The sequence below is a fragment of the Haliotis asinina genome, chromosome 10, assembly GCF_037392515.1.
Source record: "Haliotis asinina isolate JCU_RB_2024 chromosome 10, JCU_Hal_asi_v2, whole genome shotgun sequence".
Lineage (NCBI taxonomy): Eukaryota > Metazoa > Mollusca > Gastropoda > Lepetellida > Haliotidae > Haliotis > Haliotis asinina.
This window is the reverse complement of record NC_090289.1, coordinates 50751605-50768131: the sequence shown is the minus strand read 5'-3', so window position 1 is coordinate 50768131 and position 16527 is coordinate 50751605. Positions and strand designations below refer to the sequence as shown.

The 16527-nt window shown below is 43.6% G+C and overlaps 1 protein-coding gene across 1 annotated transcript in view; it reads right to left on the bottom strand.

Annotated features, from left to right (window-relative positions):
- The window catches only part of LOC137298757 (uncharacterized), a 91251-nt gene that overhangs the window by 18101 nt on the left and 56623 nt on the right, over nt 1-16527 (bottom strand). Inside the window, exons 36-39 of the mRNA XM_067831033.1 lie at nt 6878-7022; nt 6287-6385; nt 5587-5709; nt 4621-4875 (exon numbers count right to left, since the gene is read on the bottom strand). Coding sequence (XP_067687134.1) covers nt 4621-4875; nt 5587-5709; nt 6287-6385; nt 6878-7022 — 622 coding nt within the window. The remainder of the gene's footprint in view (nt 1-4620; nt 4876-5586; nt 5710-6286; nt 6386-6877; nt 7023-16527) is intronic.

Here is a 16527-nt window from a genome sequence, read left to right as displayed (position 1 = left end):
CACATTTTCACATCCGCATTTTCAAGGTATTACCGACCCCTTTTACACCTTTGATTTCTGATGTTGAAGTAACAGCTGAGGAAAGATGCGCGCCAGATCTCCATTTCTATCAGCCACACGCACAAGTACAGTTACATAATGCCGCGCATTGCCTGATTGTAAGACGTTCCTTGAATGCATCTTATAACGTGGCATAGCCGCACTTTCAAGGGCTATCAGATGCATTTGAAACATTAAATTTTGGATAATGGATCGTGAAATTATAGGTGCCGTAACACTGACGGGAGACGTGCGCCAGACCCCCGACTTTACCCGCCATTAGCGCAAGTGCAGTTGCATAATGGCGCGCATATCTTGACTGTCTGAGGTGACACGAATGCACATCACACCTTGGCACAACCGCACTTTCAAGGGCTTTCCGATTCATTTTAAATCTTTCATTTTGGATGAAGGATAATGAAATAATAGCTGGCGGAAGGTACGCGCCAGATACCCATTTCTTACCTACCAGTCGCACAAGAACAGTTACGTAATGACGCCTGATTGCCTGATTATCTCATGTTCCTCGAATGTCCGTTATAATTTGGCAGAGCGGCACTTTCAAGGGCTTTCAGATGCATGTTAAACATTACATTTTGGATGGTGCATCGTGAAATTATAGCTGCCGCAACACTGACGGGAGACGCGCTCCGGATCCCCGACTACTTTACCCGCCATTAGCGCAAATGCATTTACATAATGGCGCGCATTGCTTGACTCTCAGACACGACTCGAATGCACATTACACCTTGTAAGAACCGCACTTTCAAGGGCTTTCCACCACAGTAAAAGTTCATACATTAAGACTACAGACGTTGCTTTTATGGCTTTAGTCCAATTCATTGCAACTTTAGCTCTGTCACGTATATTGATGCCTGTGTAGCGCGAATGTCTAATGTTGCACACCAGCATGTTACATATTTCCAGAATCCCACATGAATCACCTTGCAAATGCTTTATAGTTGTAAATATTAACGACGCCGGTATAGCCGGTGAACAGATTCATCTAAATTCCGCCAATCTATATCACCTGCGGTATTTGTTGCATTTCGCACATTAATACCCATATAGCTCCCACCACTAAATGCGCAACGTGTGCGTTTTATACACTCTCTGACACACGCTTTAAATGGCTTTCAAACGCACTATAGAAATGCATTTTCTGAGGTGAATCGTAAGAGTGGTTGCCATTACATCATGACCGGACTATGGTGGCATGATGACTGCTGTGATATAGAAGAATTAAAGTTCAGCAAAATTACACAAACCATCATGTCGGAGATTCAATCTGGACTGGTTACCAGGGGCAGCATTAGAATCACGTTTGCATTTTTGGAGAGAGCGTTGGATCGGGTTTCCGACCATGTATAACATGCATAGATATCACAAAGTGCAAAGCTTCCAAAATACAATGGCGCGAGCGACTTCCACCGGAGACTGGGTGGAAGAAAAGTCTTCAACCGAGACTTCTGTGGAAGAAATTCAGACGGCTTAAAATCACAGAAACCTTAATTGCTGGGCAATAAATTTGCCCAAAAAGAAACGGAAAAATTCTACGTGACGCGCAAGGGTCCTGCTATCCAACGACATGCTGGATGCGCGTGTAAGGCGGCGAATGCAGCTCCCAAGGGAGCCGTTCTGAAATAGGTGATACAATCTGGGTGGAATTGTATACCATCATCATAATTTTATCATTGTAAGTCTAACGTTGTTGTACCACCACTTTGTATAGTATACATGTATCTTGTTCTACTTTAGCTTGTGACCTGTATACTGGAATAGTAACTTATACCTACGCTATTTGTTGATTCCTCCTGTTAAATCCTACGTCGTCATTTTGCTGTGCACTTGCTATATTCAAAATAAGTATGTGGACCTGACAACAGATACTAGAGATGTGTATACACCCTCTTAGGAACGTGCACCAGCAATTCCCGAGATGAACCATATTGGATATTAGACGCTGACCCCACTGACTCCTACCCTCCCTGACTGCCAGAATGACACGTCCCGAATTCCCAGACTTCCTCGACTGACTCTGACACTGTATACCTTGAATACAATGTCATTTAGAAAGTGGTCATATGTGACACGCTATATTTTAGATTACACTTTAGCAAAGACGCTGTGGTTGAGCGGGCTAGGCAGCTGATTCCCTGTGCTGGAGAGTGGAGATCACGTGCCTGACTCTGATGGTGTGCGTTCGAATTCCGGTTGGGACTCATAACAAAGAAACTAGACTCTGTACTTCACTGAAAAAGTCTCAGCCACAGCATGTGTTACTGTATACCTCATTGTGCGTATTGTTGATTTAAATAAAACACCCCTTCAATGGTGAGTGCTTAAACTGAAGGACAAAGTGACAAAGACAACTGCACAGTCGTCGAAGCGTCAAGATTATCACCGTCTCTCAAACAGAGCGTTGACGTTTCTTTAGAATAATTTGACTTGCTTGTGGACGTGGCCAGGTGACTCCCACCACCATCCACCACCCTCTTCATGCTGCAGCTTTGCTTTATGTATGTTTACCCAGAACAAACACCACACGTGGAATCCTAGCTCCATCCACTATGCTCGAAAAAGATATATGACTATTCTGGTCACAGATGTAAAATCTAGCGTTTACAGGAGACATTAAATGCCACATGAAGATATATAACACACTAAAGATCGTTGTTAACGCTTCACAAACACGTTGGATTGAAAAGAAACAGCGTACATGTTGGTATTTGCTTTAATCTGTTTAATACAAAAATACAAACGTGCTACTTACAGGAACAACATTGATGGAGTGCCATCCTGAACAACTGCATCAGCTTGAGAAGAACCCATGGACACCCACGAAGGTCATCAACATACAGCTACGTAGACAAGGTGTAACATGTTCATTAACCATATTGACATAACGACTGAAACATTCGTGGACGTGATATCACACCATAACCGACGCATTGTATAAAGACAAATATTATCATTAATTTATAGAAGAATGCCCACTTAGCGTGCGGCCGGGCTGTGCGCTGACCCAGCAACTATACACAGATCACATACACCACCACAAACAAGGGTATTGGTTCTCACTCAAGAAATCATACTTTTGTGCGCATTTAGTACCAGAGTAAAATATCAAAATGTTAATCCACTCGTGTACACGTAATACTTTCAACACAAACAGAGAACAGCATGACTGAGTGCTGAAGGCGAAAGAATATTACTCAAACCTCACTTATACATCTCAGACAGAATAATGTAGCGGAACATGCTGTGCGACTTTAACAAAGCAGGTTCGTGAGTATCCAAAAATACTATAATGTTTGATCAGTTGCATAACATTTCAATTAATGTACCTCTGCAAATGGGGCAATGGTGAAGCAATGTAAATGTCGACATATTTACATCTGCTCAACTGTTGTATTGTGACGACGAATGTCACCTTGAACTGTATCCGTAAGAGGTTTTCTAGAAGTTTTAGTGTCAGCGAATACAAGGGTTACGTGTGGGTTTCAGCTTATTGAAAGTGACACTTCGGAAAAAGGATATTAAAAAAAATACCGAGCGTGGAGAAACGTCATTGACAGAAAAACAATGAAGTTGAAATCATTCTCTCTAGTTTTATCACTGTCCACGTACTGTTTGGGCGTTAGTATAGAGGTAGTATGTTTAGTTACACCACAAGCCGCTTCTTTTATTCTTAAGCTAACGCACCCCTTTATATTGCACATCCCGTGAGGATCCGGGTAGAATTTTTATTCAGCCACCCATGCTTGCCACAACTAGTGAATGTACTTGTGACAGGCGACTAACGGGATCGGGTGGTCAGACTCGCTGGCTTGGTTGACTCATGTCACGGTTCCCAGCTGCACAGATCGATGCTCATGCTGGTGATCACTGGATTGTATGGTCCAGACTCGATTATTTACACACCGCCGCCATATAGCTGTGATATTGTTGAGTGCGGCGTAAAACTAAACGCATTCACTTTTATATGCTTAGGGGCTAAAAGAGATTAAGAGTTATGGGTCAGTGATAGTACAGGGTGGATTTTTGCCTTTGTTCTTCTGCTGAAATAATGGGAATTGGGTAAGTGGAAAGACCCCTACCAGTATATACAATGGGAGTATTCTACAGTCTTTGTTCGATGCCAAGAATAATAACGTCAATATTTAACAAATTTCTTTTTATTAGAAAAGTAGAAAACGGAGACTCATTTACATTAAATCAAATAAGGTATAGGGCAACGTTGAGATTTACATCGCCCTATGTATATTAGACAACCAAATGGTTCATTTTTAATACAGTTGTTGGATACAACTAAAACAGGTTGATAACAAGGAACTCGAGAGAATATGCTGAATCGTTATTACAATTACCTGACAAATTCTTCAAAGGTATTGTTAAAATCAATTTAGCACGTATTCGTTGTATTCTAGAGGTGCATGTCAAACCACACTTGTAAGATTACCATAAACGTATTATAGATTACACGTATGTGAATTGAGAAATTAATCGTCGTTTTCTACCGTTAAACAAGCAAACCTCTACTTGCTATCTGTGTGATATTAGCAATACCTTCACAGGTACCTCAAGACAGCAGTTGCTATGGTAACCAGGAAAATAGCGTGTGTCACTCTGGCTGAGGTTGCAGAGGCAGACATCGGTATGGAATCCGGGCACATGTGCTCCCACCCTATAATGTGACCTCTGTTCTGTTCCTTCAGCCAATCAGTGAGTGGCTGAAAGTACTCCATGAGCGGTCTGGCATCCATCTTGTTTTGTCCAGTAAGAATCTGCATAGCTTCCGGCCACGGTCGCGATGAACCGAGCTCCAAAACACGACTGCAAATGAAAGATGACGGTATCCATAACCTTTCCCCAAGGAATTCCTTTATCGCAACCGTAAATCACTTAACACTTATAATTCAGCATCTCCACAGGGACGCGGGGTATATTGTGTATGGGACTTCTGGGAACCCGGGTGGTTCGACATGATCACGAACAATCATCCACGTGGTAGGAGGCGACTTAATCGAACAGGTTGGCGGTTGAGGACCTGTCAAATTTGTCAACAGCGTGGTAACGTATGTAGGACTTAAGAATAGACAATAGGTCATGTGATTAAGAACCAGCTGTAAAATCACTTGATTTATGTCATGGGTATGACGGCGTGAACGCATGACATGAATCAGGGGATTTTACAGCTGTCTCCCAGTGACCTGTCCTAAAATGCCGATCACCAAGCCGCCTCTGTACCACACGTGTTCACCAGTGTTTCAGTTATGAGTGTCTGTCATTGTTCGGGCTATGCCCGATACCGTACGCTCATCAGTTTCATGCACGAAACCAACAAACCAAGACTTGAGATCGGAGACATTAAAGATCTGGAATTAGAACATACGAGGACTGCACGAGCAAGGCACGTATGATACATTTTGGCGGTACGGCGCTGAAACGTCTTTGTTGCTCTTGAACTCAGAAAACGATTAACACTTTATAAATTGAGGGTACGGCATACAACAGGGTGTGTTGATGTTTTAGAAGGTGTCCTACCTGAGGAGAGCGCCAGCTTCCCTAGACTGGTAGATGTCACATCTGTGTAGCGGCCCTGTTTGATTGGCTGCCTGGCACAGCGCCTTGTGGAACTGGAACTGGATGATGAAACTCACGAAGTATCTGGAACGACATGTATTTGTTTATGTACGATGTATAAATGTTGACATGTACCTTCGCATAGACAGTGTCTCTACGCGTGATGTTTCAGTACAGTTTGAGCGTCATTTTCCCGTTGTATGGTATGTGTAGGATTACTTCACAAATTGTGCCGTGTGTATAACCTTGGTATCCATCACAGTATCTGGAACAGAAATACTGGTGTGCTGGTATGCACCTGGATTGCGGTGCTATTAAATCAGTCTAGAAGATACAAATTGTATGTATATGTATATGTTTATGCCATGTCCCAAATGTCTAATGTCATTCTTATGTCGTTCTTTGAATCCTTGGTTGAAAGCTGGAAGAACACAACACCGATCACTCACAGAAAAGTGGTTGTTTTTTTATTTTTTTGTTTAATGCCACACCCAGCAATGTTCAAGGTTTATGGTAGCATTCGGTAACAGACCGAATGACAGTCCCTTGTCGTCAGTTTGATGATGATGATGATGATGATGATGATGATGATGATGATGATGATGATGATGATGATGAAAAGGAAACCGGAGTTACACAAATATATGTACATCTTGATTACCTGATGTATGGAACATTAGCAGGAATGTGGTACTTTGCACCTGGGTCAAAGTCATCCTCGGTCCTCGGCACTGGAGGGGATATACCCTGGTATCGGCATCTGGAAGGTGAATCACGCTATAACTTCAACGTGCATATGAGCAGCATGAACTCATGAGCTTGGATAACATGGTCATATCGTCAACGGTTTAGATATTCCACAAGGGCTGACTTTGATAACCATGCCATTATCGCTATTCAAATATCTTCATAAACAGTGACATAAGTGTGGAAAAATGTGACAAGATTTCTACAGTGTTTCTAAATTTACCATGCACCTCACCTCATGACTTACCTGCGGGACCACCACATGGTGTTGTAGAAGCTCTGTGGCGTATCTCATCTGCACCTCACATCATGACTTACTTGAAGGGCCACCACTTGGTGTTGTGCAAACTCTGTAGCGTCTTTCATGTGCATTCCATCACTTACCTGGGGGACCACCACTTGGTGTTGTACAAGCTCTGTGGCGTCTATCACCTGTATCTCACGACCACTTGGTGTTGTACATGCTCTTTAGCATCTCCCACCTGTATCTTACCTCGTGACTTACCTGAGGGACCACCACTTGGTGTTGTACAAGCTCTGTGGCGTCTGACCACTGAACACACTCCAACGCCATTGATCCATCAGATAGCCGAACGGCAGGAAGGCGATCTTGTCTAGAGCCATGCTTAACATGTAGTTGATGTCGCTTTCTGCAAAGGTGGGTAGAAAAATGCATTGTGTAATCAACACAGGCCGCTCAATACAGACACAAGGAAGATTCTGCTACCCGATAAATCTGGCAAATTGTAAGTGATGTCGCGTTCTGTTTGGAGAACTACACTGAACCGCAAGAAAACGTCACTCCCTTTTTGAAATTGGTAATCCGTTTAATTAAAAAACATGTAAATGATGATAATTGTCGGAAAGATTTCAATATAGACATGTTTGATCATCAATGCTTAAAGACGAATTTCAGATAATTACAAGCCAAGATGAGTGGATGAGACTGTTGATGATGGCCATCGGAACTTGCACCCAGAATTTTAGCATTGTGGTGTTTGCACATGTTGAAACTCCACTCGGGTTTGGAAAGGCCTCAACATGAGTTTTTTAAGAGGCATACCAGCGTCGGAATTCAGGCATAAGAAGTAGCTTCTTTATTGTATACACAATGTTTAAAGCCCAGGAACGTTGACCGTCTCCATAATACCTGTCATTTCAGAACTTGTCTTCACCAAGTGATTCGCCTGTCAGCCTAAGTGAATGCATCTTGATCAGCAACCTCGATTGGTGCATGTGATGTCATGGTGACATGTGACACCCGACAGTGTCAAGTAGATATATTATTGACACACACGTGACTCCCGACGTATTGTTGACACACTTACACATGTAAAGAAGAATTCGCTGCCTTTGAAATACGGAAGTATCTATTGTAAGCAGAGCGTATGACTAGTTTACATCAAAATGTAAATGAGACTGAATATCACTGAAGACATCAACACATTCGCCCCGAGGCTGTCATTGTTGTGACCGCCAATGCCCGCGGACCTGAAAACAACCACCCACATTGTATCACCTATTTCAGAACGGCTCCCTTGGGAGCTGCATTCGCCGCCTTACACGCGCATCCTGCACGTCGTTGGATAGCAGGACCCTTGCGCGTCACGTAGAATTTTTCCGTTTCTTTTTGAGCGCCATTGTATTTTGGAAACCTTTTACTTTGTGATATCTATGCATGTTATACATGGTCGGAAACCCGATCCAACGCTCTCTCCAAAATTGCAAACGTGATTCTAATGCTGCCCCTGGTAACCAGTCCAGATTGAATCTCCGACATGATGGTTTGTGTAATTTTGCTGAACTTTAATTCTTCTATATCACAGCAGTCATCATGCCACCATAGTCCGGTCATGATGTAATGGCAACCACTCTTACGATTCACCTCAGAAAATGCATTTCTATAGTGCGTTTGAAAGCCATTTAAAGCGTGTGTCAGAGAGTGTATAAAACGCACACGTTGCGCATTTAGTGGTGGGAGCTATATGGGTATTAATGTGCGAAATGCAACAAATACCGCAGGTGATATAGATTGGCGGAATTTAGATGAATCTGTTCACCGGCTATACCGGCGTCGTTAATATTTACAACTATAAAGCATTTGCAAGGTGATTCATGTGGGATTCTGGAAATATGTAACATGCTGGTGTGCAACATTAGACATTCGCGCAACACAGGAATCAATATACGTGACAGAGCTAAAGTTGCAATGAATTGGAATAAAGCCATAAAAGCAACGTCTGTAGTCTTAATGTATAAACTTTTACTGTGGTGGAAAGCCCTTGAAAGTGCGGTTCTTACAAGGTGTAATGTGCATTCGAGTAGCGTCTGAGAGTCAAGCAATGCGCGCCATTATGTAAATGCATTTGCGCTAATGGCGGGTAAAGTAGTCGGGGATCCGAAGCGCGTCTCCCGTCAGTGTTGCGGCAGCTATAATTTCACGATGCACCATCCAAAATGTAATGTTTAACATGCATCTGAAAGCCCTTGAAAGTGCCGCTCTGCCAAATTATAACGGACATTCGAGGAACATGAGATAATCAGGCAATGCGCGTCATTACGTAACTGTTCTTGTGCGACTGGTAGGTAAAAAATGGGGATCTGGCGCGTACCTTCCGCCAGCTATTATTTCATTATCCTTCATCCAGAATGAAAGATTTAAAATGCATCTGAAAGCCCTTGAAAGTGCGGTTGTGCCAAGGCGTGACGTGCATTCGTGTCACCTCAGACAGTCAAGATATGCGCGCCATTATGCAACCGCCATTATGCAACCGCTAATGGCGGGTAAAGTCGGGGGTCTGGCGCACGTCTCCCGTCAGTGTTACGGCACCTATAATTTCACGATCCATTATCCAAAATTTAATGTTTCAAATGCATCTGATAGCCCTTGAAAGTGCGGCTATGCCACGTTATAAGATGCATTCAAGGAACGTCTTATAATCAGGCAATGCGCGGCATTATGTAACTGTACTTGTGCGTGTGGCTGATAGAAATGGAGATCTGGCGCGCATCTTTCCTCAGCTGTTACTTCAACATCAGAAATCAAAGGTGTAAAAGGGGTCGGTAATACCTTGAAAATGCGGATGTGAAAATGTGGATGTGCCAAGGTATACTGTGCATTCGAATAAACGTTCCATTATATAACGACGCGCATCAAATAGACAAGATGCTCCATGCTCTGACAACTGTAACTTATCACAAAGTCCGCCTCTGTCTGGCCACTTAATTACTCTGTTGCGGTCGCAACTCCTTATCATCATTATTTTCATAACTTCTTTCAGATCTGTCCGCAAGGACTGATTGTATATACACGTTCTTCTCTACCTTCCTGTAAACTTAATTATTACGTGATTAGCTGTATATCACTCGTCTGTGTTCACAGCTCCGTACCCTGGAGATGCTACTTATCAGCAAATGTAATTTCGTCACCTGCCTCGCTCTCTTATGGTTATAATCACTCAGCTTGGGTCACTTCCTTTTGAAATGCCGCTACTTTGTGATTTTAAACCTTGTCGCCCCACTGACTTCAACTTTGTGTATAAAATTTCTTTGGCATGGGCAATTCACACCTTTTGGCATGCCCATGCCCCTCCAAATGGACATCACGCATGGAATGGAGATGGACAATTTCCAGTTTCCTTCCCCCCCCCCCCCCCCCCCCCCGTAGAAACATCCGGCTTGGCCACGTGAACTTCATCTAAACCATTCCGTTGGTTGTCTGACCGCGACGTGGTAATATAAGGGAATGCATTTCATTGCAATTTCATCATCACAGACCAAGTCTCTTAGTGGATCACTACCAGTCAGCGTTGGCAATCACCATTGGCAAGTGAACTTTACTTTTATTTCTTCTCGTTTGTTCTTAATTTCTGCGTTTTTCAGTCATTTACGTTGCTCACTTTATCAAACTGATACTCAACATTACTAGGTTCATTCCCTAAATAGACATATTGTATAAGCAGTTTATTTCTTAATTTGTCCAAGACTGTGACATCCAGACCCTCCTCTGAAGTGCCCAATCATTCCCAGAAAGTAAGTGTCCCAGCAATATAATAAAGCATGCCTTCCACAAACATATCGGTCGTTTGTCAAAAGTGTAAAACATATTACAAAGGCCTCGCGCATTTAAAGCAATGTTATCCTGGTAGTTCTACTCCTGGTCTACACGCCATACACGCCCAAAATCGCCGCCGTAGCGAGTCCTATACTGCTACACAGCTTGTGTCAATGTCGGCTCTATTGGCATTTTGTGGCACAGTGTCAACAAAAATCAAATCCCTGATTACATCAGGGTACTTAAACACAATTCAAGGAGAGGACGCATCTGCAGCCTCTCCTTCAACTAGAAATCCAATGCCGAGTACCAGTGCTGGTTTAAATGGGTCTACCAGAAGTGGTACTCGGTATAATTACAAACAAAACACAGTCAGGGCTAATCTTACAAACACTGGCTTATACGATAGGTTCCCTGAAAGTGAGCCAATATTTAGTTTTTCTATTATATCCAAAAAGATGTTTTCCCAAATAGTAATATGGCTTGTATCAACTTTGATATATTTGAGCACGTAGATGAAATTCATTATTTTAACACGGTCCTTTCACAAAATGGGGTTTCTGCAGGTGGCATTAAAACGTACATGTCAGCTGTCAAATCCTTTCTCAGTTACTGTCAAACGTATGTTCAAATGTCCCCATAATTTGCGTAGGTTTACAAGTGCTACGCGAAGAGGTCCGTAAATCTGTTACAGAATTCAGAGATGAAACCAAACAACCGCCGCCCATTTCCGTTGTTTAAAAGGGGTACACGGATCCTGCAACCAGACAAAAGGTGAGGGACATCCTGGACCGAGCCAAGGCAGATCAACTTCCATCTGAGGACGATCAGCGCCTGGTGATGCGGTACTTGTCTTGTGGGATAATTCAACTTGGACATGCCCAAAGACCTTCAGTGGCGTCGTGTATGAAGTTGGCAGATTTCAATAAGGCACGGTGTGTTGCCGGGAGGTACCAACTTTCTTTCATGGACCACAAGACGTCCATTAGCTTCCTGGTCACCCTATGCTTGTCCAAAGAGGATTACGACATGTTCAGGGATTACCGCCAATATGTACGTGGTGACATGCCTGAAGATGCTCTACGGAACAAATCGCCTTTCTTCAGGAGAGTGGAAGGCACTGAAGTGGGAAACATGTGTCTCGAGTTGGCCCGCTATCAGAGGACATTTACGGCCACGGATGTTCGGAAAGCTTTGAAGACTGAAGTGGTAAGGCAGCATCCCAATGATACTGCAAAACGTAAGATAGCCAGTGACTATCTTGCACATGGCCAAAAGACTGTTAATAGGTACTACGCTAAGAAGACTCCCTTACAGGCTGCTAGTGAGTGCTTTTGTGCGAGATGTTATCCAACAAGCAGCGGGTACATCAAACGCTGAGGAATCTGCATCGGCGTCAGTTCCAACAGATTCCTCCACCCAGCTCCAGCCCCAGCCCCAACACTCTGAAGGTAGGGGGAAGGGAAAAGGGAAAAGCAAAGGTAAAGGCAAGCTCATAAAGCCCAAAAGGTGAGAAACAAGTAGATCATGGAAGGTAGGGGGGAGGGTGAAAGGAGACCGGAATGTAGATAAAGATAAAGTAGTAGGTATAGCCTGTAATTCCATAACCTTATGTCTCGACCCATTAGGTTTATACAGCAGTTGTAAATGGGTTCGCTGTTCGAACTTGCTGTTGTGGGAATGGTGCAGGAGAAGAAAAATGGCACTCTTAAAAGAGCAACCTCCGCGTGGTGAGTGCTGGTTAACACAAATAGCTCTTAAAAGTTTCGTTGGGGTGGTTCCCTATTTCATAATATATTTGGTTCAGTTAATCAATTCTTTATGTATCTAATGTGTTATGTCTTTTTCAGCTATATTTTTCTATATCCTTTCTGCGCTATATAAGTCATTTCAAATGCAATGCATTTAATACGATGTTTCGTTTATGTGGTTCCGCAAAAGCCCATTTCATGATATATTTGGTTCAAACATACAATTCTTTATACGAGGGTTGGCTGAAAAGTTCTCAGCCTGAGTGGTTTTTCCCCACCAGGTAGAGACAGGTGTTTGCCACCAATGAGGACAATCATTTAGTGAATCATAGACACAAGAACTACAAACGTACAAATAGTTTTATCTCAACTACAGTTCTTGTGGTAAACCTACCCTCTGAAATCATCAGAAATGGACAAAACTGAATACAGGGCAGTCATCAAGTACTTGCAAAAGAAAGGGATGTCCCCAACACAGATACATGCTGACATGGTCTCCACTCTAGGGGATGATGCTCCTTCATTTTCCACAGTAAAGAAGTGGGCTGCAGAATTTAAGCGAGGCAGACAAAGCCTTGATGATGACCCACGCTCAGGAAGGCCTTCGACAGCAACCACTCCAGAAAACATCACGCGAGTGCTCGATATGTTGATGGATGATCGACGATTGACTACTCGACATATTGCTAGTGTAGTGGGCATCTCTCATGAGAGGGTTGAGCATATTATCACCAACGAATTAGTTTCTGCAAGATGGGTGCCAAAGCTCTTGACGGCAGAACAGAAACGTGTCAGGTTCCAGACGTTACTTGACAATTTGCGTCGTTTTGAAGCAGATCCCGATGATTTTGTGGCACGATTTGTAACCATGGATGAGACCTGGATACATCACTTTCAACCAGAAACAAAACTACAGTCAAAACAGTGGAAGCATCCTGATTCACCAGCTCCGAAGAAAGCCAAGTCTGTTCCTTCAGCTGGAAAGGTGATGGCATCAGTCTTTTGGGATTCCAGGGGTATTCTGCTCATTGATTATCTTGAAAAAGGTCAATCAACGGCAGTGCATACGCCGGTGATTTTACCTAGAAGCAGGCGATGTCTCAGCCATGAAGCAGGCAAAACACTGGTGTTGCACAGAGGTTGAAGAAGGGGGGGGGGGGGGGGGGGGCGAGAGGAGAGGCGATGATGGCCAAACGGTAGCTAGTGCAGGCAAACCCGTTCGAGTCTTGATTTGCCCGTGAGCAAGTGTAGACTCTGCTGACTTTTGCCTAGAGATGGGTGATAGTGCCGGAAGCAGAACGAAATGCTGGTGTTGCATAGCAGGCGAGGGGACGATCCCGAGGGGAGAGGCGATGATGGTGAAAGGGTAGCTGGCGCAGGCAAACCGGTTCGAGTCTTGACAGGAGGCTCCAAGGCGATTTGGTGGTGGTTCATGATTTGCCGTGTCAATTTTTTGCGATTCCCTAAGGTGTGGCATATGGGAAATGAGCGGTCTATTCCTGTAGTGTCTACAGCTATTTACGTGAGGCATCTACTTGATGCGTAGATGCGATGGCATGACATGCCAGACGGACATTGACGTTTTGTGACCTTTTGTTATGCATGTTGATGTAAAGTGTAGTACGTGTTGTTCATCACGTATAGCAGCTCAACTGCCAACCACGACCTCCTTCCTACGTCGACTCAAATGTGCCTTCACAGCAATCAGACTTTGGAATGAAAGTTGTATCCTTCCAGGTTTCATGATTTGTATTATACATTTGTGTTAACATATTTGAGGTATCTGTCCATTATGTACGGCAACTGTATGGGTATTGAATTCGTGAGCTATGGTTATCATGGTGCGTGCTAAATTAAGAGGACAAGCTAACACCGTTCCCCTCTAATCCAAACTATTATTCTCCAATCAAAATAACATAAAATTAAAACGGGAAGTCTACGTCCTTCTCTCTACACTAAATCACTAACCCATTCCGAATTAACCTAAATGATATAACCTTAAAGCTAAAAGCCCCAATACCGAGAATGTTAAAACTAAACCGCTAACCCAACCTAAATTACATGAATTTAAAGCTAAAACCATGAATACCGCGGTGCGTATAAATGAATAATAAACACTGTCAATGACAGAACGTAAAACTGGAGATAAATGCCAAACTAAAAGTACAAAAGTAACGCCGCCTAAAAACACTAACCCCAAACCAAAAACATTGAATTAACGTGAAAAATATACCAACAGAGAGAAGGTGACTACGAAGCTCAAACATTACCAACTCAAAACAAAAACACCTAACACTACTAATAAAAACTAAAAGCGCGAAATAAAAAAGTAGGTGCAAATGGGTAGGTGATGTAACCCTTGACACACGTGAAATGCTATACTTGCATCAATGTCTACAAAGTCAGTCGGTCGGCCGAGGCATTGACAATATGTTACCAGGTGAAGGTTTTCCATGTATGCTGTTTGATGTTTGATGTTGTATGGAAGTTGTTTGATGTTGTGTGGAAATGTAACCTTGGTATTGTCTTTAATTCCAGCTGGCACCAAAAGCTAATGGGCAGTTCTGGCTTTCTATTCGTAAGTGTATGTGTAGGTATGTTTAATCACTCACTCACTCACTCAGTCATCCACTCACTCACTCACTCACTCACTCATCCACCTATCCACTCCCACTGTTTTGTCATCCCGCCGCACGCACAGGCTTTGGCTTTGGGTGGCTTTAAGGGTGGGAAAAAACGACGGCAGCCACACGTGTCGCACATGACGCGAAAGTCAAGACACAGGGCTTCCGACCCATGTCAAAGGCAAAACCCTGGGGTCGATGTACGAAACATGACAAGTACCTACAGCGTGAAAAACTGCCGTAAATCGGGATAAATCGGGCTTAAAAGCGCCCCGGCGTCGAACCCGGTAAAGACTTGTCACTCCTGATGATACCACCAGATAGCCCTGGGGACCAGCTTCACCTCGATGTGAAACATGTGAATAGGATGTGAATATTCAACGTTCGTGTGACGTTTAAAAGATGCTCTCCGAGTAAGGCTTTTCTCTTGGTAAAATTACATGTCTATAACAGATGGCAAAATGGGCGTAAACGCCCAAACAGGCGCCCCATGTCGATCCCGTGATAACCCCAGGTGCTTCATGCACGTGGCCACATTTTCATGTATGATATGTGTGCAGTATGTCTCTTTCTTCCGGGGGAGACAATTAGTGAACGCAGGATGCATAGATCAAACCCTTGTGATATCAAATCTGAGTTGTTTTGGCTCCCGTCACACGCACGAGGCTTAGCTTTGGGTGGCTCTAAGGGTGGGAAAACATGACTGCAGCCGCACGTGTCGCACATGACGTGAAAGCCAAGACACAGGTCTTTTGATCCAGAGTAAAATCAAAACCCTGGGGTCTATGTACGAAACATGACAAGTACCCGCAGCGCGTAAAGCTGCCAAAAATCGACTTACGAGGGGAAGTCAATAAGTTCATAGAAGTGGGTGCTGATATATCCTTGGTGATGTTGTCATTGGTGTCATTATTGAGTTGATTCATCTGTGACTCTGTATACTGATACCCAACCTTCCTCGAGCATTTACTTGAGAGTTAGAGCCTTTAAAAGACGATTACCCTGCACAAATCATGGAAACCTCCAAAACTGAGTTTCGTGCAGTTATCAAGTTTCTCACTAAAGAAGGTGTGAATGCAACCAAAATCCACAAACGCATGATCAATGTGTATGGCGAGGAAGCCCCTCAATATTCCACTGTGGCAAAATGGTCAGCTGAGTTTAAGCGAGGTCGCAGCTCCTTGGAAGATGACCCACGGTCAGGAAGACCTGAAGCCATTACAGAAGATACAATTGCCCGGATCCAACGCTTAATTATGTCCGATCGGAGAATAAAGGTGGACGAGATAGCTTCAGAGTGTGGCATTTCACATGGAAGTGTTTGCACAGTGATCCATGAACACCTGCACATGTCCAAGGTATCCGCAAGATGGGTCCCTCGTAACCTAAATGCACATGATCGTCACCAGAGAGTTGAATCCAGTCGTGAGCTGTTGGACATCTACAACGCTGATCCTGATAACTTTCATGCTCGTCTGGTTACTGGGGATGAAACCTGGATTCATCACTGGGATCCCGAAACCAAACAAGAATCCATGCAGTGGAAGCACAAGCATTCTCCTGCACCCAAGAAGTTCAAAACACAACCTTCTGCTGGCAAGATCATGGCAACCGTTTTCTGGGATTCAAAGGGTGTGATTCTCATAGACTATAAACCACCTAAAACTACGATCATAGGGGCTTACTATGCTGACTTGTTGAAAAGATTGAGAGCGGCCATCAAAGA